At 37.7% G+C, this 22797-nt stretch overlaps 1 protein-coding gene and 1 non-coding gene across 13 annotated transcripts in view; both read right to left on the bottom strand.

Moving 5' to 3' along the window:
* The window catches only part of STX7 (syntaxin 7), a 50340-nt gene that overhangs the window by 10970 nt on the left and 16573 nt on the right, over positions 1-22797 (bottom strand). For 4 of the 12 annotated variants that reach the window (XM_032650713.1, XM_032650715.1, XM_032650716.1 and 1 more), the window contains 6 exons: positions 5940-6009; positions 3865-3958; positions 3039-3176; positions 2217-2269; positions 1585-1681; positions 282-354 (listed from right to left, as the gene is read on the bottom strand). In XM_032650713.1, coding sequence (XP_032506604.1) covers positions 282-354; positions 1585-1681; positions 2217-2269; positions 3039-3176; positions 3865-3958; positions 5940-6009 — 525 coding nt within the window. Of the gene's footprint in view, positions 1-281; positions 355-1584; positions 1682-2216; positions 2270-3038; positions 3177-3864; positions 3959-5939; positions 9505-11193; positions 11233-22797 lie in introns of all 12 variants that reach the window. The other 8 variants (XR_004352461.1, XR_004352458.1, XR_004352459.1 and 5 more) reach the window with 5 other exon arrangements.
* LOC116763832 lies at positions 21799-21905 on the bottom strand. The gene has a single exon (XR_004352646.1). It is a non-coding gene; the product is annotated as a U6 spliceosomal RNA (small nuclear RNA).

Raw genomic sequence — 22797 nt, 5'->3', positions numbered from 1 at the left:
ATGATGTTAAATGTTACCTTCCATGATCTCAGCAGCAGTAGACCCTGATTAAATTTGGAACTTCTTAAATAAATTAAGCCGGTCATTTCCACCAGTAGGAGCCAAAAACGAGATCTGTTTTAGATAATGCCAAGGGTGATGCTTTGTTTATTACAGACACTATACTTTTGATTTCAGGAGGACCGAAAGAGAGGAAGGAGCTACCCTGGCTCGAGAAGTTACCACAGGTAAACTGCATGTAGCTTCCTTCTGCCTCATGAAATCTAATGAGTAGGGCTTACCTATTACATCTCCTTGCTCATGAATCATCATTCCCAAATCTTTAAATATTTCATTAATATCCATAATATCAGCCTAAGAGAAAAAAAATGCATATTATTGTAATCAGAAATTCAGTCCCCAATCCACAAAAGGAGAAAATTTTAAAAAACACAAACCACTGCTCATACCTAGGTGAGCATGCATCTGGACCTAATAACATATATTTGGGGAATATCAGAAAACTATTTTACTATAGGCAATCCCAAGTAAGTAGACTCTGAATCTCAGTTCTCTAAAATAAGTCTGTGATGTTAAAAATATCAAGTGATTCAGAGTGGAAATGAAGGACTATACAATAGAGAAGGGTTGTGGGTTACTGAATTTATGTCATGCAATCTGATTTGTTTTCTTATCATGAATAGTATTTCCTCAAAAAAGTAAAAAATATTCTTATTGTATTTCTAGTAAAAATGTATATGTCAATTTGACACTTTAAAAGAATAAAACATTAGGTGTAAATTCAAAGCCTCACATTAATAAATCTGAAAATGCAATGGAAGAGTGATGGATAAGTAAGTTATAAATTTAATTTTCTTCAATATATAACTATTATTTTGCTTGATTAAAAAGTAAAGTTTAAACACTTTATTCAGGAAAGGTGGGGCAATTTACATATTCATCCTGTGCCTTACTTTCCCCATCTGTAGAAGGGCAATGATAATGACACAGTTAATTACTTCACAGAGCTTTTATGAGAACTAAGTAAGACAATTAAAGAATTCATCACATAGTGCTTGGTGCATGAAGCCCTCAATAAATGGTAGCTATTGTTAGCTATTATTAGCCCACTTTCTAGGGAACAGGTAGGTTCCCTAAGAACTAAGGCTACTAAACCTTTTAGACCTCTTTGATATCCTACACACACTAAAGAGAAATAAAACACTTTTAAAGCCCTTGGAAAAGTCTTATTCATGCATGTGTGATGTGTATCATGTGCCATGGAAGCTATCTAGACTCTCTGAACAGACCTTTACCTCTAGACTGATAATTTTCTCAATGCTCAGGTGGCTTGAGATGACTTAACAGAATTAAAAAAAAAAAAATTGGAGTAGAGGGAAGTATATTTTCTCATCCTTGCACAAATTCTAAAGAAATTACTTTTTTTTTTTAACAGAATGACTCTAATTTATATGAAATATGCCATCAAATTGATATATTTATTTAGTTTTCTCTCTTGACCTCTCTCCCAGCATCATCTAAGCATCTTGAGGACAAATTCACTAAGAACAGAGCAGCAATCCAATTCTGCAATGTAAAGCTTACTTCGAGTTGCCTAATAGAAGACTCTCTCTCCTGAATAAGGCGGAGGTCATCCTCTGTAATTTCTTCATCCTGCACCTGCACCTGAGGCTGAGTTTGGCTATTAAAAAGAAAAGAATATGTAAAATAAAAAAACCGGTATGAAAACAATGAGGCTTCCTTTTTATTTAAGAAATACTTATTGAATAGAATAATTTTTCTTCAAAGTCATAGAACTGCTCACTTAAATTCTAAAAATGTAACAGAAATGTTAACCAAATTTTATTCATGTTTCAGTTTAATGATGTTATGTTTAGAGTTATTATTTAATTATTGGAAACTATTATATTTGGCAAGTGAGTACTTCTTGGTTGATTTAAACTTCACCTATGGGAATAATCTATATCAAATAATAATTAAGTCAATAATATTTATTTGGATAATTAAAGAGTATTATTGCTATACTGGAATATTTTTATATATTTTATAATAAATAATGACACTGAAAAATTTTCAAACTTATTGTTTTCTATTTATAAATAACTTAGGATAGTCATGATATATACTGAAAGCTTTAATTCTGCCCAGGGACTGTGATGTAAAAAACGTATTTGAAGAATTATCTTTTGATCTGTATAATGTCTTATACTTCTTACCTTTCCCAGGACACAAGATTCCTTTCTTTTGAGCTCTCCTCAGGAAAACCACCCTGAATAATTTAGTAACAGAATGGATTGAGAAGATGCAAAGGAAAAACACACAACGCTCACATTTTACTTCATAATAATCTAAACTGATTGATGTACACACTGGAGTGCAGGTGTAAGAAAAGAGAGAGAAAAGTTCTTGTTCTAGTATTTTAGGTCAATTACTTCAAGTAATAAAAAAAATTATATCCTAAGCTGACAAAGAAGGAATTCATTAAATATTCTCAAGGGCCAAATAACAAATATTATTTGATTAAAACATAATGTAGTCTTGGAACCTCTATATCAAGGAACAACGAAACAACCTGTGATAGTTTCTAGGGAGACTTAAAATTAGATTAAGTCAAGATTCCACTCTAACGTATCCTTTATCTTCTCCAGGTGTACATTCGTTTTAAATATTCATACAATATATTCACTGTTCATTTACGTCATCTTCATGTAATGCAGGATTAAAGTGCTCTCTACACCAGTACGAATACAAAGTAACAGCCTCAGGCTCAAGGTAGGATTTGACTCTAATCTTTTCTGACAAAACGTTTCTATATTTTTACATAATCTTTTGTTCCACAACATTGACAGAATAACCACAATAATACATAATGATCATCCTTCTTAAAAACTGATTAGAAACACCTGAAAATAAGTATTCAAATACCGATTTCCAAGATATTCACAGGTCTTTACGACTCAAGAAACACGCCGTATAGCTCTTCACGGGGCCCTTGGAGGGTACCACGTTCTTTTTACAGTGCTGCTTTAAATACTTACAGACACTCTGGAACTGGCTCTCACTCGAGCGACAAACTCTTTCTCTCTCTCAGCAGCCTGTCTCTGCGCCTTCTGAAAGTTTGTCAGTGATGTGGTGAATTCCGCCACTAAGCGATCCTTCTGTATTTTCCTTTGACGCTAGAGGAAAGCCGGGGGGGAAAGAAACCTACCAGAATCAAGCTGTGAAGCTCTATAGAATTTGCAAAAGTTGTTTTGCCAGTAGCTGGCTCTTTATTTAATTCTGAAAATTTCACTCACTCTATTACAGGGCCTTACTGATTAACTCAATAACATTTTGAACAATTTGACAGTATGTTCAAATACTGTGCTTATTTTACCTTGAGGCAAAAGGCCCATAATGTTGGATTTCTCACCTCAAGTTCTCATCCTAAAAACTGGGCCATGATTTTATGTTAAAGTATTTTTTTTTTTAATGAAAATAAAACCTTTGACTCACCTAAGTAATAACTTCCACTAAGTAATAAGCAGGGTAATAAATACATGTGCCCCTAGGAAACCTCACATCTTGAATGAGCGTGCATGTTATATGAAGTCAGTCCTGGAAGGCCAGGAAACAATTACTCAGGAAGCATTTTCTGAGCACTTACTTAATTATGGGTCAGGGCAAGCGCATGGAAATAATTTTTGCTTTATTGAACCAAAGGATACTACCTGGGCAATTAAATATAGTTTTGTGTTCTGTGAACTAATCTCAAATCGATTTTTCTCCCTAATTTCCTTTCTAGCACAACAGTTCAAAGATCCTACAATACATTTGATTTCTTTCACATTCAATACATCAACAGTGCGTCTTAAAGCTTCATACCTGGTCACTGGGGGTGGTGGGCAGAGATCCAAACTCTTTAATGTACTTATCTGTTTCTTTGGCAAGTTGGTTCGTATATTGCTGCTTCTGTTGCCTAAAATGAGAAAACACGCATTATAGCGATGGAACACATTTCTTTAAGCTACAACTCTGCCACTTGATTCAACCCTGATGAATAGTTTTAGAAAAATCACTTTTTTATAGACTGGCTCCAAATTTTCTCTATGAAAACAAAATTTTCAGGTTCTATTCTTTGATAAATATTGAACAAATACTATGTGGAAGGTTCTTTACTCACACATGGAGTAACCAAGCTCTGAGAAGTAAATCAGCAGCCATTTAGAAAGGAAGATGACAAAAGCCAACAGGAGATTGTAAGGTGTATGATGTTTGAGATTTGGTGGCTGTGGGAGCCTTTGATGTGCATCCCACAATTGGGAGGTCAGTTGAATAAGTAAAGAAGATTTGTTGTCTTTAACTCTGCCCAGTTCCCAGGTCTCAGGGTACAGCCAGCCTCTCATATTTCTCTACCTGAACATTTATATCCTATACTTAAAAAAGAAAAAAAAAAAAAGCAGAGACGAGTAATAATACGAATTTACTATTATTTAAGTTTGCTGTGGAAAAAACAATAGCACTTCTCTGTAAAAAGAACAGAACAGAGTAAAAGAGGTAAATTATATAGCTATTTATATCTAGCTTGCTAGCTAGCTTATGAAGTAAAAACTAAGATCTCTAACTAAAGAAATTAACACTAAAAAAAAGCCTGTATTAATGTGATGCTTTACAGGTCACAACATCAGTATTTCTCATATATATTATCTCTCATTTTAAACATGTATTGGTCACACTTAGGATCCTTTAAAATAATGAGATACTATGTAAAAATGTTTTAGTATAGATATCTGTATTTGACTGATAAGGAAGAATTATACCCTACTTTTATATATTTACCAAGTGCCCTATCTTTAATATGCCTTTTAAAAATCTTTAGAAAAAGTAATATAATTAAAATTCTAAAAGAAGACTTTAATGATGTCTACATATTCAGAATCTCCACTATTAACCTTAGCAAAATATTATTAACTATTAAGAATTATGGTTTCCATTCCATTTTACTTTATTTTAATAAATGATGGTTTATTATTTAGATTTGGGGCATGTTTAGCTCCTTGATATCTATCCACTGCAGAAAAATGCAATACAAATTAGAAACAACTGCAAATTCCTCAAATTGTACTTCATAAAAATATGAATTACTATTACCTATCTCTTAATTTCTTCTTTGCAATTTTTCCTTCTGTAGCTAATGTTTGGCATATCACTTATTACATATATATTACTTGAAATTTGTAGCTGTTAACAGTGCTGAACTAAGATTTAAGACTCAGGTTCAGAATAATGTTGGGCAAATCATCAAACCCCAAACAGACATGTTTTCCTTATAAGCAAAATGGAAATAGTTCTTTTAAACTATCTAGCTCACTCCAATTTTGTAAGGTTCAGATGAGAAAATGCGTAAAAACACTCTGTAAAATCTGTAACCCATGAAGTATTATTGCTGTTTTTCTAATAGCATGTTAATTTATTCAAATATGTACTAGATAACTTCATTACAATTTTCTTTTTTTTAAACAGAGGCTAATGCTTTCTGAAATTCAAATATGTAAATATAAACTTTTAGAGGCATAGTTCATATTGGATATGCATTGAATCTAAGTGAAATAAAAATCATCTTATGGATTGTTAGCTACGGGAAGTGAATCACACAAGTAGAGAAGCTCAGAGTACCGTTTTTCAAAAGCCATCAAAAACAACCTATTAAAAGGTATAAAAAAGCTAACCAAAGAAGTTCTGCTTTGATAGAGTAAGCCAGATCTTTAAAATAAAGAAAAACATCTGCCCACTCTGGACAGGAAAAAACCTACACAAAAGCTTAGTACAAATGAGGCAGCAGAAAAATCTTATTAATTTTCCACTGTTTTCTCCAATAAACATAACACTACACACTATCAAAGGAACATAACAATAGGTGGTTTTTCCCATTTCCTTTTTCTTGTTTAATTAATACTTACAGCTGCTGCCTCAATTCAGGTGAATCTTGAGGTGTTCCAAGTTGATTCAGAGTCCTCTGTATTTCTGCAGCTATTATGATAGAAAATAAATGTGTAATTGTTACAAATATTAGGGCAATAGACATTAATACAAACAATAGGACAGTTAGAAAAAGACAGAAAAACAAAGAGATAAATATAGGAAGTATTAGTTGAGAAACAAAAAAGAAATGGTTTATTCAAATCTAATTAGTGACAATGGACTAATTTTCAAGATTAATTAAATTAATTAAAACTCAAGATTAGAAACAATGGATTTATTTTCAAGAGTATTGTGTGGGGACCTTACCATGTGAAACGGCAATTATGAGCCAAAAATATTATCGTCTTCCCTATTCCATCAGAACATTTAGTACAATGGCACATGGACTTTCACGTAACTCTACTGGCATAAAAATTGTAAGGAAAATAATTGTTACAATTACATAATTCACTGGGATATAAAGTGAATGAATTAGAGTTAATAAATGAAGGGGGAATAACAAAATTAGAAAAATTATTTTTCAACTATGTAATAAGTGATTCAAGCAAAGATCAAAGGATGCTAAAACCATGGGGATACTCACATGACCTCAAATTATCATCACACAGATGTCACTACTTTGAGTTAACTTTATCGAAGATAAATCTGTTGCTTATAAAACAAATGATCAAATTTAGGACCACCAATGGTACAAACTGGCATTATGAGCCTCCTGACATAATGCAACAAGAAAGTCACAATATGACCTATGTATTTTTCTTGCCAAAATATTTAACCCAAATCTAATCATGAGAAAGAAATCAGACCAATTTAAATTATGGGATAATCTACAAAACAACTGGCCTGTACTTTTTAAAATGTCAATGTCAACAAAAGAAAAAAAGTATGAAAGCAGGAAAGCTTTCTAAATTAAAGAACTAAAAAACACAAAATACTAGAACACCCAGTGTATGATTTTTGACTGGATTCTGAATCAGGGAAAAAAAAAAAAAGACAAACCCACAAAAACTATAAAAAAGTTGTGGAGACAACTGGAGAAACTTGAATTTGAATCTGGAGAGAGAGAGAGACTAAACAAAAGTTGAAAAATGTCAGCAACTGGTGAACCCAGGTAAAGGGTATATAAAAAATTCACTGTACTATACTTTTACTCTTCTGTAGGTTTTAAATATTTTATGCTAAGTTCACCACTCAGAAGTCTATGACCACTGTAATAAAAAAAAAGGGGCTCTTTACAAAACGGGAGGTCCTAGTTTTACGTATTTATATACACAAATAAAATGTCAAGTAGAAACAAGTTGAAAATCCATCTCAAAGTAAGAAACTTTCACACTTCTAAGAACTAGAGGAAAATGATTCAACCCACCCATTCTTTTCATTTAAAATAATCATTTATTTACATAGCTTAAATGCTTTTAAATAGTCACTACTTATTGATATTTATGGGATCAAAGGAATGACTGTATTCCAAAACACAGGATAACTTTTTTTCACTGAGGATGATGTAATAAATACTGGTTTCAAGTTAAAGATGAAAAATATAAATACTGGAGAGGAATCATATAGCAACTGTTAACCATTCAGCTACTTACAAAGGAATTTCTTTTTGCAGTTCTTCTCGGTAACAGATTTTTCTTTTGTGAGGTGGAGGAATTTTGTTTGCTGTTTTATAACATATGGCAGCTTCCAATTAGTTACATATTTCCTTCTTAACCTCAACAGATTTTCTTGGGCTACCTTATAGGGGTTTAAAGCTTTTATTTTCAAAAAAAGGATGTTGATAAGAGAAACTGATGCAGGCATTTATCACATATCTAGAGGGCTCTTGTCTTTTAAAAAAGGTCACAATAAGTGAAAAAAAAAAATAGATTGCTCAATAAATGACACCAGGAAAACTGACTAACCACTTGAGGGTAAAAACAGAGAACTCTAGCTTACCTCATGAAGTAAAATAAATCTGTAATAAATTATTAATATAAGAAACTATTAAACTGCTACATAAAACTATAAAAATGTATTTATTATACAATCTTATTTATGCTTTTGGCATGAGGTATAAAATATTATCCAAGTATGATATAAAACTAAAAACCATGAAGGAAAATGTATCAAACTGGCAAAACATACACAAAATTTTAAAATACTATATGAAAAATATGTATCTACATTACAAATATATAAAAGTAACGTGTGTGTGTGTGTGTGTGTGTGTGTGTGTGTGTGTGTGTACACGGGAGAAAATATCTGCAGCATATAATGAGTAAAGGGGTTAATATCCCTAATATAGAAAAGAATCCTATAAACTGGAAATATAAAAATAGCTCAATGAAAAATGGGTAAAAGGTATCATCTTAAAATTATAACAAGCAAAAAAAATATGAGAAATTAAACTTCACTGATAATCAACACATATAAGATTGGTAAAAATCAAGAAAAATAAGCAGATGATAATATAATTACAATCAAAAGCCTTGAAAAAGGTAATGACATAGGAAGGAGCAATGCCCATCATGTAGAAAGAATCAGAAATAACTGAGAAAAGGTCAGACAAGCCAGTACAAAAATCGGCCAGGAACAGGAACTTTAAAAATTGATAATATTCACTGAAAACATGAATAGCAAAAGAAAGATTGAAAAGAATATCAATCCTGGAAAGGATAAATAACTTTAATGTATGAACGCTATATAAAACTGTTCCGCCCTTAAAAAATTTAAGTAGACATGCTTCTGATAGGCCCAGTGGGAAGGAGCCTAAATCTACCAAGTGGTTATTTCCCTAGTTTTTGTAAACAGATACACTCAGCAACCTGTTTTCACCCTTTCTCCCTGAGTAAGGGCTTATATGCAAAGGAAGAGATAACCGGGAGCCCCTGAGGGCGCAATACTCCAACAAAACAGAAAACCAGGAGCAACACCTATTCTTGTGTACTGCTCAGAAAGGCCACCGAAGACCTGACAAGCTGAGCAGGGTGAAGCCTCCCCTATTCCTATATTCCCATTTAACTGGCCTGTCTGGAGGATGCAGAAGGCAAAGAGTTATGATGGCTAGCAGAAGCTTATTCAAATGGTGACTCCAACTGCAGTGCTCCTCAAAATGTGATCTATTTACTAGAACAGATCATCACAATCTCTGGAACCTTGTATAAACCTGCTGATACTTGTATAAACCTGCTGATATGGTAAATACTTTTTGCTCTACCCTAAAAAATAGAAAACATGAGAAGGAGTTTGTTTTCAACTGGATGGGATGGCGTAGAGCCTTCACAGTCTTATCTTAGGGTTATATATACTCTTTATCTCTGTACTACAAGTTAGTTGTCAAGGTTGTTGGTCCTCTCCTCCAATGGGACACTACACTAGTCCAACACACTGCTTACATGTACTTTTAGGATCTGAAAGGAAAGAAGCAACATGCACTCTTAGATGTCTTGGAAGGATGGAAGTATGCCAGCAGATAGAAGATAAATTCCATGAAAATACAGGACCCTGTTTCTTTGGTGAAGAATCTTGGTCCATTAATCCGTATGGATCACTGACATACTCCTGCAAAGTAAACGACAAATTGCTTTTCTTTGCAGTCTCAAATACAAATAGGGAAACAGTGCTTACTTAGTGAAACTTTTTATGTGGCTCCAACCCATTTTACTGAATGGCCCCAAACGCTGCCAGCTCTGGCTTCAGCTCCGCAAAAGAAAAGGCTATCCAGCTAGTTCAAGTGTTGGTACAAGCAGCTCTACAACTTGGTTTTAATGACCCGGTTGATCCAATGGTAACTCAAGCGCCTGTGCAATTTCAGAGTTCTGTATAACACTAGTGGCAAGTCCCACTAGGAAGAAAAAAACCCACAGGAGTCCCTTAGAATCTTGGAGCAAAATCATGCTCTCTTTGGCAAACCAATGTTATCTTTTGAGGAACAGTTCTAGTTTTGCTACTAAGTCCTGGATAAAAAGTAAACAGTGGTATACTAGGTGACCCAGTGACCTGAGCTGCCTGCTATGTATTAGGTGTTATGTTATCTTGTTAGTTTATCTCTTTCTAGATTTTGTTCTATGTATGTTAACCAGCCTGCCCCTCACCCCAACTTCTACAGCACTTGTTCACTGGACTAATAAACCAGCAATGGTTTAAGAATAAAAACCACTTGTAGGCTCACCAACTGGACTTCCCCTTCCTCAGATTAACATGATTACTGGAAATGCCATGTACCAATTTGCAGCAATAGCATCAAAAGTAAATAAGTGATGCGGCGCCATCTATGGGGCTATGAGCCAGTCACCCAGTGGCAAGATGATGATACTCCTTCCTTCGTGGTGGAGGTGGAATTTTATACTCACTGAAACAGTACTGTGGATTTTGTTATGCTTCTTCTACTGCCCTCCCCGCCATGATTCTACCAGCTTCCTAATCCATATATTAGTCACAATCATGGTATTCTACACACCAGTGCTTTTGATCAAGATATGCAATTTACAGAGAAAAAAAAATTAACAGAACTTCCAAGGACAATGGGATTCCTTGGTCTCCCAGTACTCCATTATCTGGAAGCTGCTGGACTTCTAGAATTTTTAATGGCCTTTTGAAGACCCAATTATGGTGTCATCTGAGAGACAGTATCTTGGGAAGGTGAACTGCAGCCCCATGGGATCTTTACGCTCTCAAAGAACCACCACTCCTTGGTGCTGCTTCACCCACAGCCAGAAAGAACACTCAGATTTAGGAACTAAGGGGCAAAAGTGAAGAGAAATAGTTCACATTTACACCTAATTACTCACTTGCAAATTTTCTTCCATCCCTTGAGGTGATTTACAGACAATATCCAAATAAGGAATATAATCACACCTCTATCTGGTAGAAGCAGAGGAAGAATGGACTGGAAATCACCCACTAGACCTGGCACTGGATGCAGGAAATAAACAGGCCTTGGTCCTACCCATCTGCAGAGATGGGAGAGGAGTTCAGGTTGTATGAGTGAAAGCGGTACCATGTTAGACAGGGGCTTTTTAATTTTTTCAAGCTTAAGTATGCAAAAAGGGAAATATGTTCATTATCGGAAACAAAAGGTATGAACTATAATGGACATTTATTTTTGGTCATCTGATACCCCAAATTCTTATTACATTGGCTCTTTTTGGTTTATAATACCATGACCACTGGGAAGCATCATTACAGAACCAGTCTTAGGGGAAAAAACTGGTTGTTAAACTAGTCTAAGAGTCTTTGGGCTTTGCTTACCTCCATTATGAGTAATGCAGGTGATTAACAGTCAGAGTCCTAGCAACAATCACAAAAAGAAAGGCCAGACTCATAAAACAAGCTACTTGTAATCAAAAGCTAGATTTACTTAGTGCTATTTAGGTTTCATAAATATCGAAGTTCTTTACAAGTCAAATGCTTTAGCTGACAACCTTCTTCTCACTCTGAAACAATAATTTTAATAACACAGTATCTCATAAATTGAACTTTCTTAGAAACGCAACCATTATGTTTTGCCTAACAGAGTGCATTAAATTAACGACTGCTAGATGTTTTTCATGAATACAAATGTAAGACAAGGCCCCTTACACTCAGGCAGCATGTAATCTAGAAAAGGAGAAAAAAGGTACATTATATAAATGTTATAATCATGTTTCAAACGAGGACCTATAATATAGGCATTCAATTGAAGGACAATCCAAAAAGCCTTAACAGAGGTGGCATTTGTATTGTTTTTGAAGTAAGACACTAGACACTTTGTTTTGGAGATTCAAACCTCTAATACCATACTTAGACATAACTTGAAATGATCAGATCACCGACTGGTTCCCCCAACCACAAGGGTAAACTCCTTAAAGGCAAGAACTAGGTATCCATTGTTCATTACTGTATCTCTAGAACCCACCATATTGTTCACACTCAACGAGTATTTTTTAAACTGAACAACAAAAGAGCATTAGAAAGACTGAATCCTATATAAGAAGTCATATGTATTTCTAAAACACAAGGCATAGAAAGGTAGGTAGGCTCCTTTATTACTCATTCATTCGACATGTTCCGGCCATCCACTATCTACCGGGCACAGTGAAGGGTTTCTGGACATCAACACTCGTTTACTTGTATATCTTTACTTTGTATAGCTCTAAACTTGAGGATCAAGTAAACGTATCATCTGATCAGGTGATAAAGGGCCTATGGAAACATAAATTTGAAATTACTGAATCAAATTTAGGAGAAATATTATATGGCATTAGTTCAATTCTATTATATACATGAAGTTGAGAACCAAACAGAATAACTGATTTGTCCAAGAAACTATGGCTATTTAAGTAGAAGAGCTGGGATTAGAATATAGATTTAGTTATAGATCTTAGTTTCTAAAACAGTATTTTTCAGTGTGCTAAACGGGCTAAAAGTAAAAGGCTTTTAAAAAGATCATTTCATAATCCAGGTGTATGATAGTTGCCAAAGCAAACAAAGGAAAAATAAGTCTGTGCTAACTTGGAGTAACTTAATAGGAGTTGAGCTGAGATGCTTAGGTGTTGCAAGTAGTGTTCAAAGAACATTTCAAGTCCCACCAGTGGACCACAAGGATTCTTCCGCCCTACTGAAGTTGATCAGGAAATAAACACCTGTCCTTTCTTCAGGTCTTATGAACTGGCAAGATTCCAGAGACATCAATTTACATATGACCAGTATTACCCTCTTACATCAGGGTCAGCCATTTATGACCTGTCGGGGCTTCCAGCCTAGTTTTATACAGCCCTCCAGCTAAGAATGGTTGTTACGTTTTGAAAGGGTTAACAAAAAACAAAACAACAATGAAAAAAAAAAACAAAAAACAACAATGAATACACAAGAGACCATACGTGGGTAGCAAAGCCTAAAATGTTTACTATTTGGCTCTTTATAGTAAAAATTGGCCGATCCTTGTCCTAAACTAGTAAAAATTCCTAAAACTTTGTATTCACAAACTCAATTCAGTATGGTACTTGAGTGTACTAAGTACTCACTATGTTGTCTGTTTCACACAAAACTGAACAATGCTGCAAATCTTCCACTGAACATGCATGTATACTAGGTTGGAATTCTGCAGTTTTCAGAAAGAATGTTACCAGTACATCATAGGTGCTGGCCTGTATGGGTTATTATTTTCAATTGCTGCTCTTCTCACATTAATTTAGAAACAATTATGGTTACTTTTTCATTGTATTGGATGAACATTTTTGTAGAGTAACTATGTCGTTACCAATCTATTATTTTATTACCCTCCGGTTTTTGACTATCTCCTAGTTTTAGGATAGTGGTCCAGAGGATCTCTTGCCTTACTCAAGTTGACCATGTTCAAAAATGTTTAAGCAAAATTAGTTTAGAGAAAGAGAGAGAGAGATAAAAAAGAGGTTTCTAGGTAGATGACAAGCAGGATGGTGATCTGGAAAAACTGATAATCATTCCTAGCCTCTTCCAGGTCATGTCTACTGGGTTTCATTTCATTACTTCGCCTGGGATACTGTGAATTTATGAAGCAGTCATATTCATTTTTATTGGCATATGTCTAATTTGAAAGAAAAAAACCCTGTGAAACATAAAAATTAAGGAACAAATTTTTTACATAACCATAAACAGTTACTTGAAGAAAAATTCACCTGATACTGATAAACTGAGATAGGATTAAATCAAGATGCACCTCTACAACAATAGAATGAACAAATTATTTTTGCATTATCTACAATCTGCACCTATTTGCACCATTACTTCTAGAGAGGTGACTTTACAGTATATATTACATTTTTCATGACGTAAAGATAACACTAGTTCCTACACATCTAGAAAAGGTGCATTATTATTTCCACAAAACCCAAACCATCCCCTTTCTGGCTCTTCATTATTTTCAGTACCAAACACCCATTCTGTTCCACGTGAGTCTGCTGCCATCTAGTGGATGATCTAAGGAAAAAAACGCTTCATAGCAAAGGGTATTTTTTTCTGCTGTACAACTGTAGGCAACAGTTGGCATCAGGGGCTTTGTAATGTCACCACCTGTCAGAGTGCCCTGGGGACCAGGGAGGATTATGTCTGACCACTGAGAGTGGCTGGGCTTCCTGGGCCAGCCCTAACAGGCATGTGCGCCTTCAAAGAAATGTCTCCAAACAACGGAGAACAGAATACAACTACTTGCTCTTTTAGCACAAAATATCTGTTGCTCAACCCAAAATAATTCACAGTTGAAACTGTCAATCGTAGAAAAAAAATAATGGTTATTAAAACCCTTGGACAAGTGGTTTTGAGATTCTGACTTGGTCTCACCCACATCACACTGAGGAAGAAGAAGGAGAGTGTAACACTGACTGGCAAGAAGCCTGGGAGCCAGACAGTCTGATTTGGAAATCTGACCTCACTTCTTGCTGGCTGCTGACCTTGGGCAATTGACCTCATCTTTCCAAGCTATAACTGCCTCACCAGTCAAGCGGGGGGAGAATCACCTCTTCCTCAGTTATGATGAACTTCAACTGAGGACAATGTATGTAAGCACCTTGTACTGGAAACAGAAACAGTTCAATAAATGAGAGCAAACAGTATGAAGTGGCTTAATGTTTTTCTCCTGAAAGTCAGAAATGAACAGTAAGAATATTCTTATTAATATATATTAATGTGAACCATGCTGTAGGAGGGTGTTGAAACTTAATAAACTCTGATATAGTTATGAGAATTGTAGAGATAATGATAAATATCAACTGACACAAGACAGTTATAACCCCTAATTAGGAGCGAACTCAGCTACCACCTGACAGTGACATGTATACACACAAGAAACTGAACTAGAAAAAAAACCCAACTAAATATTAATAAAAACAAATTCTGTTTTAGACAATTCTTTCCTCACCTGTCAAACACTCTATCTATTTTAAAGGGTGGGTTGAAATATTACAGACGATGATATATATAAAAACATTTTCAAAATGGCACAGATTTCTGTAAGAACACGAGATGCTATTACTGGTAAGTTTACTATAATCAGAGTTAGAATCATTATGTTGGGCTCATTACACAGTACAAGGTGCATAGGGTAATGTATCATGAGAAAATATATCAGCTAGTTGAAAGTAAGTTTCAACACAAAAAGGTTCTGAGATAAATAATCAAGTGAACTAGGTCCCAGAAAAGTATATTTTAATTCTAAAAAGCACATGTTAGGTAGAAAAACTCCTTAGAGAATCTGAAACAAAGCTACTAAAATAATTATGGGCTTTTTTCCAATAGGCTCTCTATCTCATGCTCTGTCTTGTGACCTGAATAGGGAGCTTATCTTCTCTGTGGGTAAAAGAACTGATGTGAACGGTGGGGAGGAAACTGAAGGATCTTCTAAAGGATGAGTCTTGAGCTGAGAAGCTCAGGTGAAGCCTGCGCCTCGGGGCCAAGCCTGCTGGTTTACTGCACCCTCCTTCCTGGCACTCCAACACTTGCAGGCAAGTCCTACTTCCATGAAGCAATCTCCCATTTAGAACACATTTAATTTTAAATTTCTCATTGGTTTTCTTTCCAAATACTTAGAGGGAGAAAGGCACACAGGCTAACAAGGTAGAAATTTAGGGCATTTTAAAGCTACTGTAGACTAATAAAGAGTTAAATCTAAAGTCATGATTCTTAAAAATGAACAAAGTGCAAAAACAAGCCATTTGAAAACTGTATGTAAACAGTACTTGGGATTTCTAAGATGGCCAGAACACTGCAAGCTCTGTCTTAGCAAAGATGTTCAGTCCTAACATCTTATCATGTGGCCCTGCTCAGCTGACCGGCTCAGAGAGAGTCGAGTATTGGGAGTAACAGAGGTCAAGAGGAGGACGTGGCCCCTTGAGTAGGTGATCTGTGTACTCAGCTAACACAGGGGGATTTGCCAGCGGGGCAGCCTTACTCCTTGCGGTTCTCCAGCCTTCCTGAGCCCTTCTTGGCCCTCCTCACCTCCTGGATGAGTTTCCTTCCTGTCATCCACCGGATGGCCCGACAGTCTGCTCCAAAAGCAGCCTGAGTATTAGCCATGTGAGGAAGTTCACCTCCAGCTCATATGGCAGTGATTCCTCAACTGTTTATCTCAGTCCGAATTTCTAATCAGTTTTGTTTTGTTTTTTTGCGGTATGCGGGCCTCTCACTGTTGTGGCCTCTCCCGTTGTGGAGCACAGGCTCCGGACGCGTAGGCTTAGCAGCCATGGCTCACGGGCCCAGCCACTCCGCGGCATGTGGGATCTTCCTGGACCGGGGCACGAACCCGTGTCCCCCGCATCGGCAGGCGGACTCTCAACCACTGCGCCACCAGGGAAGCCCTCTAATCAGTTTTATTTGCAAGGCCCTGCTGCTCACATGTTTTTGCTAAAACACTACAAATGGATTTCTGCTTCCTATAGGAACATGGTACAAGTTTTTTCCTGAATCTTCCCTCTTCTTCCCTCCTCAAGCCATATAGAACAGAGAGGCGGGAAAAAAGAAAACCCATGTAAGCTACATTTTCAAAGAAATTAAGACCACAAAAGAATTCTCAAAAACATGTACATGTGGCCAGAAGAAACAGAAAAGAGCAGATCGTGAGTGGGAAGCCATGGGGATGGGATAGGAAACAGGGGTGTTGCAGAGGAGAATAGGGGAGGCAGAGCGCCAAAATGTCACTAGCAAGTGTGTGCCACCAGGAGATGATGGTGATTCCCAAGGGGGACCGGGGCAGGGCTGAGCGAGGTGGAGAGCAGAGGCTTGGACCATGCTCGGGGCCCCTGGCTGCTCATCTCTGAAAGTGTCACCTTTCCCTAAGAGGAAGGGGATGCCTTATGCACTGGGGAACCAATGGAGTGACAGGGGGACGTCTGGACTGGAGGGGGAACTGTCCTACGTCAGGCTAGGTTCTGAGAGGCAGAGAGGGAAAGAAACAGTGCCTCAGGGCAGTGCAGAGAGGAAGGAGCCCGAGGGCACAGCCTGGGCACCCTCTCCCTTAACAGCTGTCTCCTGCCAGGAAAAGCAAGCTCACTCCACTGAACAACCACCAAGAGAACAGAAAGAGCAGCCATGCAAAAGATTATATAAAACTGTGGAAAAGAACAGCAAAACTCGCTACAAAGAAAATGCAGCAGGAAAAAATGTTGCCACGGAAGTGGATAAGGTGAAAATTATAACCCAAAATAGCACCCTTTTTTTTTTGTTTTAACTCAGTGAGGCAATTGCCATTTTAAAGGAAAATCACAAAACAGCTCATAGACAAGATGGCCAGATAATAGGCAGCAGCGAAGCAGAAACTCGAGGAACTCAGGGAAGAAAAGAGAAAGACAAATTCAGAAATGAAAGGAAAGATCAGACGCACAGAAAGCATGAGCCCCGTTAACAGCTGTTGCCATTTTGGGTTGCTCAGGCCACAGCCCTTGAACTGCTGATGGCTTTAGCTCCTAGCTCGCTGTCACTGTCACATCCTCTCTCAACTCCTAGTGATTTCAATACCCATGCTGATAACCCTGCCACCATCCTGGCCTCATTTCTTTGCACGCTTTTCTCCAAATGATCTTGTCCTCCACCCTCCCATAATCACACACTCCAAGATCTTACCAAATGCCTTCTCATTACCAGCAACCATAACTCCTCCATAACCTTAGTTTCATACACACCACTGACAAATCACCACCTCCTGTATGTCTAGCTCTCTCCCACTGGCACCCTGACCAAATGAGCCTCTGACCCACCCAGGACCTAGCATCCTTTGGTCCTGCCACTTTCCCTCGCATGACCTCCCCTTCCCGCCATGTCTTCGCTTGCCCCCTGACCCAATTTAAACGCCACAGTCAGCTTAAATGTCATCATCTTCACTCTCTTGCTTATATCCCCTCAAGCTGCTCTCTCCACTTACCTTAACCACTTGACAAATCCAAAACTCTAGTTAGGACCAACACTGTGCTTCCTCTATTATGTGACTGTGCCATACGTCATTTAACCAAACCTCTGTTAAAGGAGAATTTATCCTAAGCTTATAGGTTTAAAAGTTGGGGAACTTAACCATTTATGCTGTCTCTACAAATGAATCCTTCTGAGTTCTATTACACAGAGAGAAAATAAAGTGTAATGCTGACTAGATGAGAACATTCTCCTACCTATGTATCGACTTTCCATTTATTTACATGCTCAAAAGGCTGGTTCTACCCAGAGTTGAAGCCTGAGTTCTTACGATAGGCTGTAAGGCACCCCCCAGCGCCACCCCCAGCCCCTACTCTCCCCTCTCTGTGCTCTGCACACACTGACCCCTCCTCCACTCCTCCAACACCCAGGCAGGCTCCCACCTCAGGGCCCCTGTACCTGCTATCCCCCCATCTAGAACATTCTTTCCCCAGATACTGAAGGGTGCATTCCCTTACTTCCTTTAAATACATGTACAACTATCATCTCCTCAGTAAGGCCTATCCTGGCTCCCTGTGTATCCCATTTAGAAATGCAGTCCCCTCTCCAGGATACCAGATCCCCACTGTTACGTTTTCGTCGGGGTGCTTCTCATAACACTTAACACCTCCTTCCAATACACTATTTACTTATTTATTTTGTCTGTCTTCTCTCACTAAAGGTTAGCTCCATAAAGGTAGGTATTTTGCTTGTTTTATTCACTGAAATATCTCTGGCATCCAGACGGTGCCTAGCACATCACAGATGCTTAATACTCATGGTATGAATGAATGCACATAAATGCACAATGACCTGGTACAATATAAAACATGATCCAAATGCATAGTGTTATGTGAATCAGACTGTCCTGGGTTCAAGTGCCAGCCTCTCCATAATAGTTATATGAACTTGAGCAAGTGACTTAACCACTTCAAACCTAAAATTTCTCATCTGACAGCGTTGGCCAGAAGATCAAATAACAATGTACAAAAAACAGATTCAAAATACCAAATATGAGGCACAGAGTAAACAGTCAGCAAAGAGAGCTAAAAGATACTAACCTACATACATATCTTCCAGAATGAGATTTTTTGTTTTCAGAATGAGACTTCCGAGTAAAGCAGGGTGTACAGGCAATACTCTACAACTAAAGTCACTGGATGCATTTGGGCCACGCTGCCCAGCTCTCCTCCCCCACCTCAGCAGAAAGGCAGTGCTCTGAGCACTGCCAAGTAAACAGGCCTTAGCTGGATTTTTAGCTAAAGGCTTCCACATTCCCCAGTAGAAAAATAATAATCCACAGGCTACAAGGGGATCTTGGTGATGTCTGCAGGCATTCTCTTGGGACGTTAAATGGGATGAAGAACAAACTATTCCAAGGAAGTTGGTGGCCATACTCAATATAAGTAATACGCTACTGCAACAATGGTTTCTTCAAATAATGATCATGATAACGACACTATAACAAGAAAGATGACTCGAAAAGGAAATGCCCCAAGACTTACAGAACACCATTTTGTATGACCGTTGGTTTCTTCCAAATCAATTGATATGCAAACCAATTAATAACTGCTTTAAGAAAACACCCAGACTGGAGTAGTATAAACGGCAATATACTCTTTAATGAAAAATATTGCTTATTAATTGGTGAAAAACAAAAAAGTGTCAAAGAGATGAGGACAAGAATTGTCAAAACCATTCCACGAAACCAAAACTAAACAGCCCAGCCTGAGTTTTGTTGTCCCGCTCTCACACCAGCACTGAGACAACTAAACTGTACGCACAGGGAGCATCACAGGGCAGCTGAGCAGCAGTTACACAACTGACCACGAACTTTATTTAATAAGAGAAGCCACTCTGTAATACAATTACTGAGCATACTGAATTTATTTATAGTGGAAAAAGCTAATAATAGTTAAATTAATTTTTAAATAAGAGTCTGGAAACATATATATGAAAATCTTTATGGTATAATCAGCACCACATTTTATTTATACAGAACTCAGAGGAAGGATTCATTTGGGAGGCAGCATAAACAGCAAGCTCCTCAACTTTTTTTTTTTTTTTTGCGGTACGCGGGCCTCCCACTGTTGTGGCCTCTCCTGTTGCGGAGCACAGGCTCCGGATGAGCAGGCTCAGTGGCCATGGCTCACGGGCTCAGCCGCTCTGCGGCATGTGGGATCTTCCCGGACCGGGGCACGAACCCTTGTCCCTTGCATCAGCAGGAGGACTCTCAACCACTGTGCCACCAGGGAAGCCCGCTCCTCAACTTTTAAACATATAATTTTAGGATAAAATGTCCATTAACAGAGGTTTGACTTCTGAGCAGTTTCTCAGAGCTATCTGAAATGCTGTCTCCTGGGCTACAGTCCTCATTTTGCCCCAAATAAAACTTAACTCACAACTAAAAAACAAACCAAAAAAAAAACCGAACAAAAACAAAAAAAACACAGATGTTTGAGATGTATGGCAAATTCATATAATAACAAATTATGCAAGCAACACAGAAGAGAGAAAAAACAAGCAGCAAAAAAAAAAGGTATAGTATTATCCTATTTTCATTAAAAAAGAAAGAAGGTAATTATGTATAAATATTTCTGGAATCATTTAGATTTGCTACTAAAGAAAAGAGTATGCAAGTTGACTTTAATGCTGTTTTCTTCAGGTTGCCATTGAGGAAAAGCACTCTGACAGGTAAGTGATTTTGGCAGATAAGTGCTGAAAAAACAACTGATTGTCACACTGTCAGTCCTGACTTATCTTTATGATCATTCTCAGTAGTTGCTTCAAATAGAAGCAAATCTTATAATTAATGCATGTTTAATAAAGGTATTTCTATATTATTATGCATTAACTATTCTTCTTAATGTGCTATTTAGTAAATGAAAACATCTTTTGGAATCTTGAGTTTTTCATAAAAGTCAAAAGAAGTTAAAATAAATCTCTCTTCTTCCATTCTGTATCATGTGATCAACAATATCTTCCTAAGCACAGGAGTGCACATTACTTTTGAAATACAATTAGTTACAACAAACTGTAGAATCTCGGGATTCAAAAGCAAACTTCACCATTATCTGGGTTTCCCATAACTTTAAATCCCAGTGCATCATGCCAAGGAATGCAGGGCTGTATTTAGTTTGTGAGGCCTGCCATAACAAAATACCACAGACTGGTAGCTTAAACAACAGAATTCTATTTTCTCACAGTTCTGGGCGGAGGCTGGAAGTCTAAGGTCAAGGTGCCAGTGGGGCTGGCTTCTCCTGAGGCTTCTCCTTGGCTTACAGATGGCCTCCTTCCCACTGTGTCCTCATGTGGCCTTTTCTCTGTGCCTGGGCGTCCCTGGTGTCTCTCCTCTTCTTGTAAGGACACCAGTCATACTGGATTAGGGCCCCACTCTTATGACCTCACTTAACCTTAATTTCCTCTATAAAGGCCCTATCTCCAAATTCAGTCACACTGGGGGTTGGGACTTCAACAATACAAATTTTGGGGGGGACGAAATTCAGTCCATAACAAGGACCCTGACAGTGCTTATGTGAGAGGAATGTTAAAAAACAGTACTAATGAGTAAAAAGATACCTGTTAAGTATGCTTGACCTAAGCTCAAACACCTGTATGAATGAGTAACTTGTACCAGTCCACAGCATCCTTGGAAAGCCCTGCTGGAAGGACCACTCATATGTGCTGCAACTTCTTTCTACTCATCTCTTAACTGCCCTCCTTAATATCATACAGAAGGAAGGGTGACCCTCTTCCACCTGACACCCCTTCAATTATTTGAAGCAGCAATCCTAGCCCCCCTAGAAGTGTTCCTAGTACTTCCAAATGCTGCGTGTATCAAAGTGTGATTTCTGTACCCTTCTCATTCCCCTCTCTTTCCATTATTCACATTCAACAACTGCTTCTTTTTCAGAACTGGGCTCACAGAAAGGTAGAAAGGTAGAAAGGTAACGTGCCTTTCCTTTAAGATTTTTCTTCTTTTTTTTCCCCCATGTCATCCTTCTGCAGGGGCTATGCTAATCGTCTGTGTATTGTTCCATTTTTAGTATATGTGCTGCTGAAGCGAGCACTAAGATTTCTTTATATAACTTGTTTCTTCCTCATTCAGGTGATTTTACATTGCAGTCAGGATTTCTGAGAGCTTCCCATCTTCTCAAACCATGTTCCTTCCCTCCAGTGTCACATCTTGGAATCACAACATTCTCTTTTTTGAAATTTTCTATTCTATCCTTTCTGTTCTATCCTTCATCATCCAATAAATCCTTACTAGCACCTGTATGCAAAACTCTTGAGGGATATAATTCTGCATAAAGGTACGATCCCCAGCCACAGAAGAGATTACAGACCCTGGTAGTTAAGGGGAAAAAATGCTGGCACTTAAAAAAAATTATAAAGATGAAATACAAAAGAATTCACAAGCCAGCATCTCATCACCAAATGAGTGAGGGGAGATTGCTGCCATAAGGTCAAAGGAAAGAAAAGAAATAAACTTACAATGGTTACTACATGCGAGGCACACTTATCCCTACTCGCTGAAAATAGATAAATGTAGTTTAGATACATTGGGTAACCTACTTGAGGTCATTCACTCCAATTTTATTAAGGGCTGACTCATGGCCAGGCACTGTTCTTACAATACAAACAGAGCTGTGAACAAGGTATATTAAGCCCTTTCTCTTCAGGAGCCTAGTAGGGAATGCAGAAAATAAGTAGGCAAATGTCGTAGTTTAATTTACTGATCAAAGGCATTACAAAAACAAACTGGTTGGGCTTCCCTGGTGGCGCAGTGGTTGAGAGTCGGCCTGCCGATGCAGTGGACACGAGTTCGTGCCCCGGTCCAGGAAGATCCCACATGATGCGGAGCGGCTGGGCCCGTGAGCCATGGCCGCTGAGCCTGAGCGTCCGGAGCCTGTGCTCCGCAACAGGAGAGGCCACAACCCTGAGAGGCCCGCGTACCGCAAA

This window comes from Phocoena sinus, chromosome 12, assembly GCF_008692025.1.
Source record: "Phocoena sinus isolate mPhoSin1 chromosome 12, mPhoSin1.pri, whole genome shotgun sequence".
In the NCBI taxonomy this organism is placed as follows: domain Eukaryota; kingdom Metazoa; phylum Chordata; class Mammalia; order Artiodactyla; family Phocoenidae; genus Phocoena; species Phocoena sinus.
This window is presented reverse-complemented; position numbering and strand designations above follow the sequence as displayed.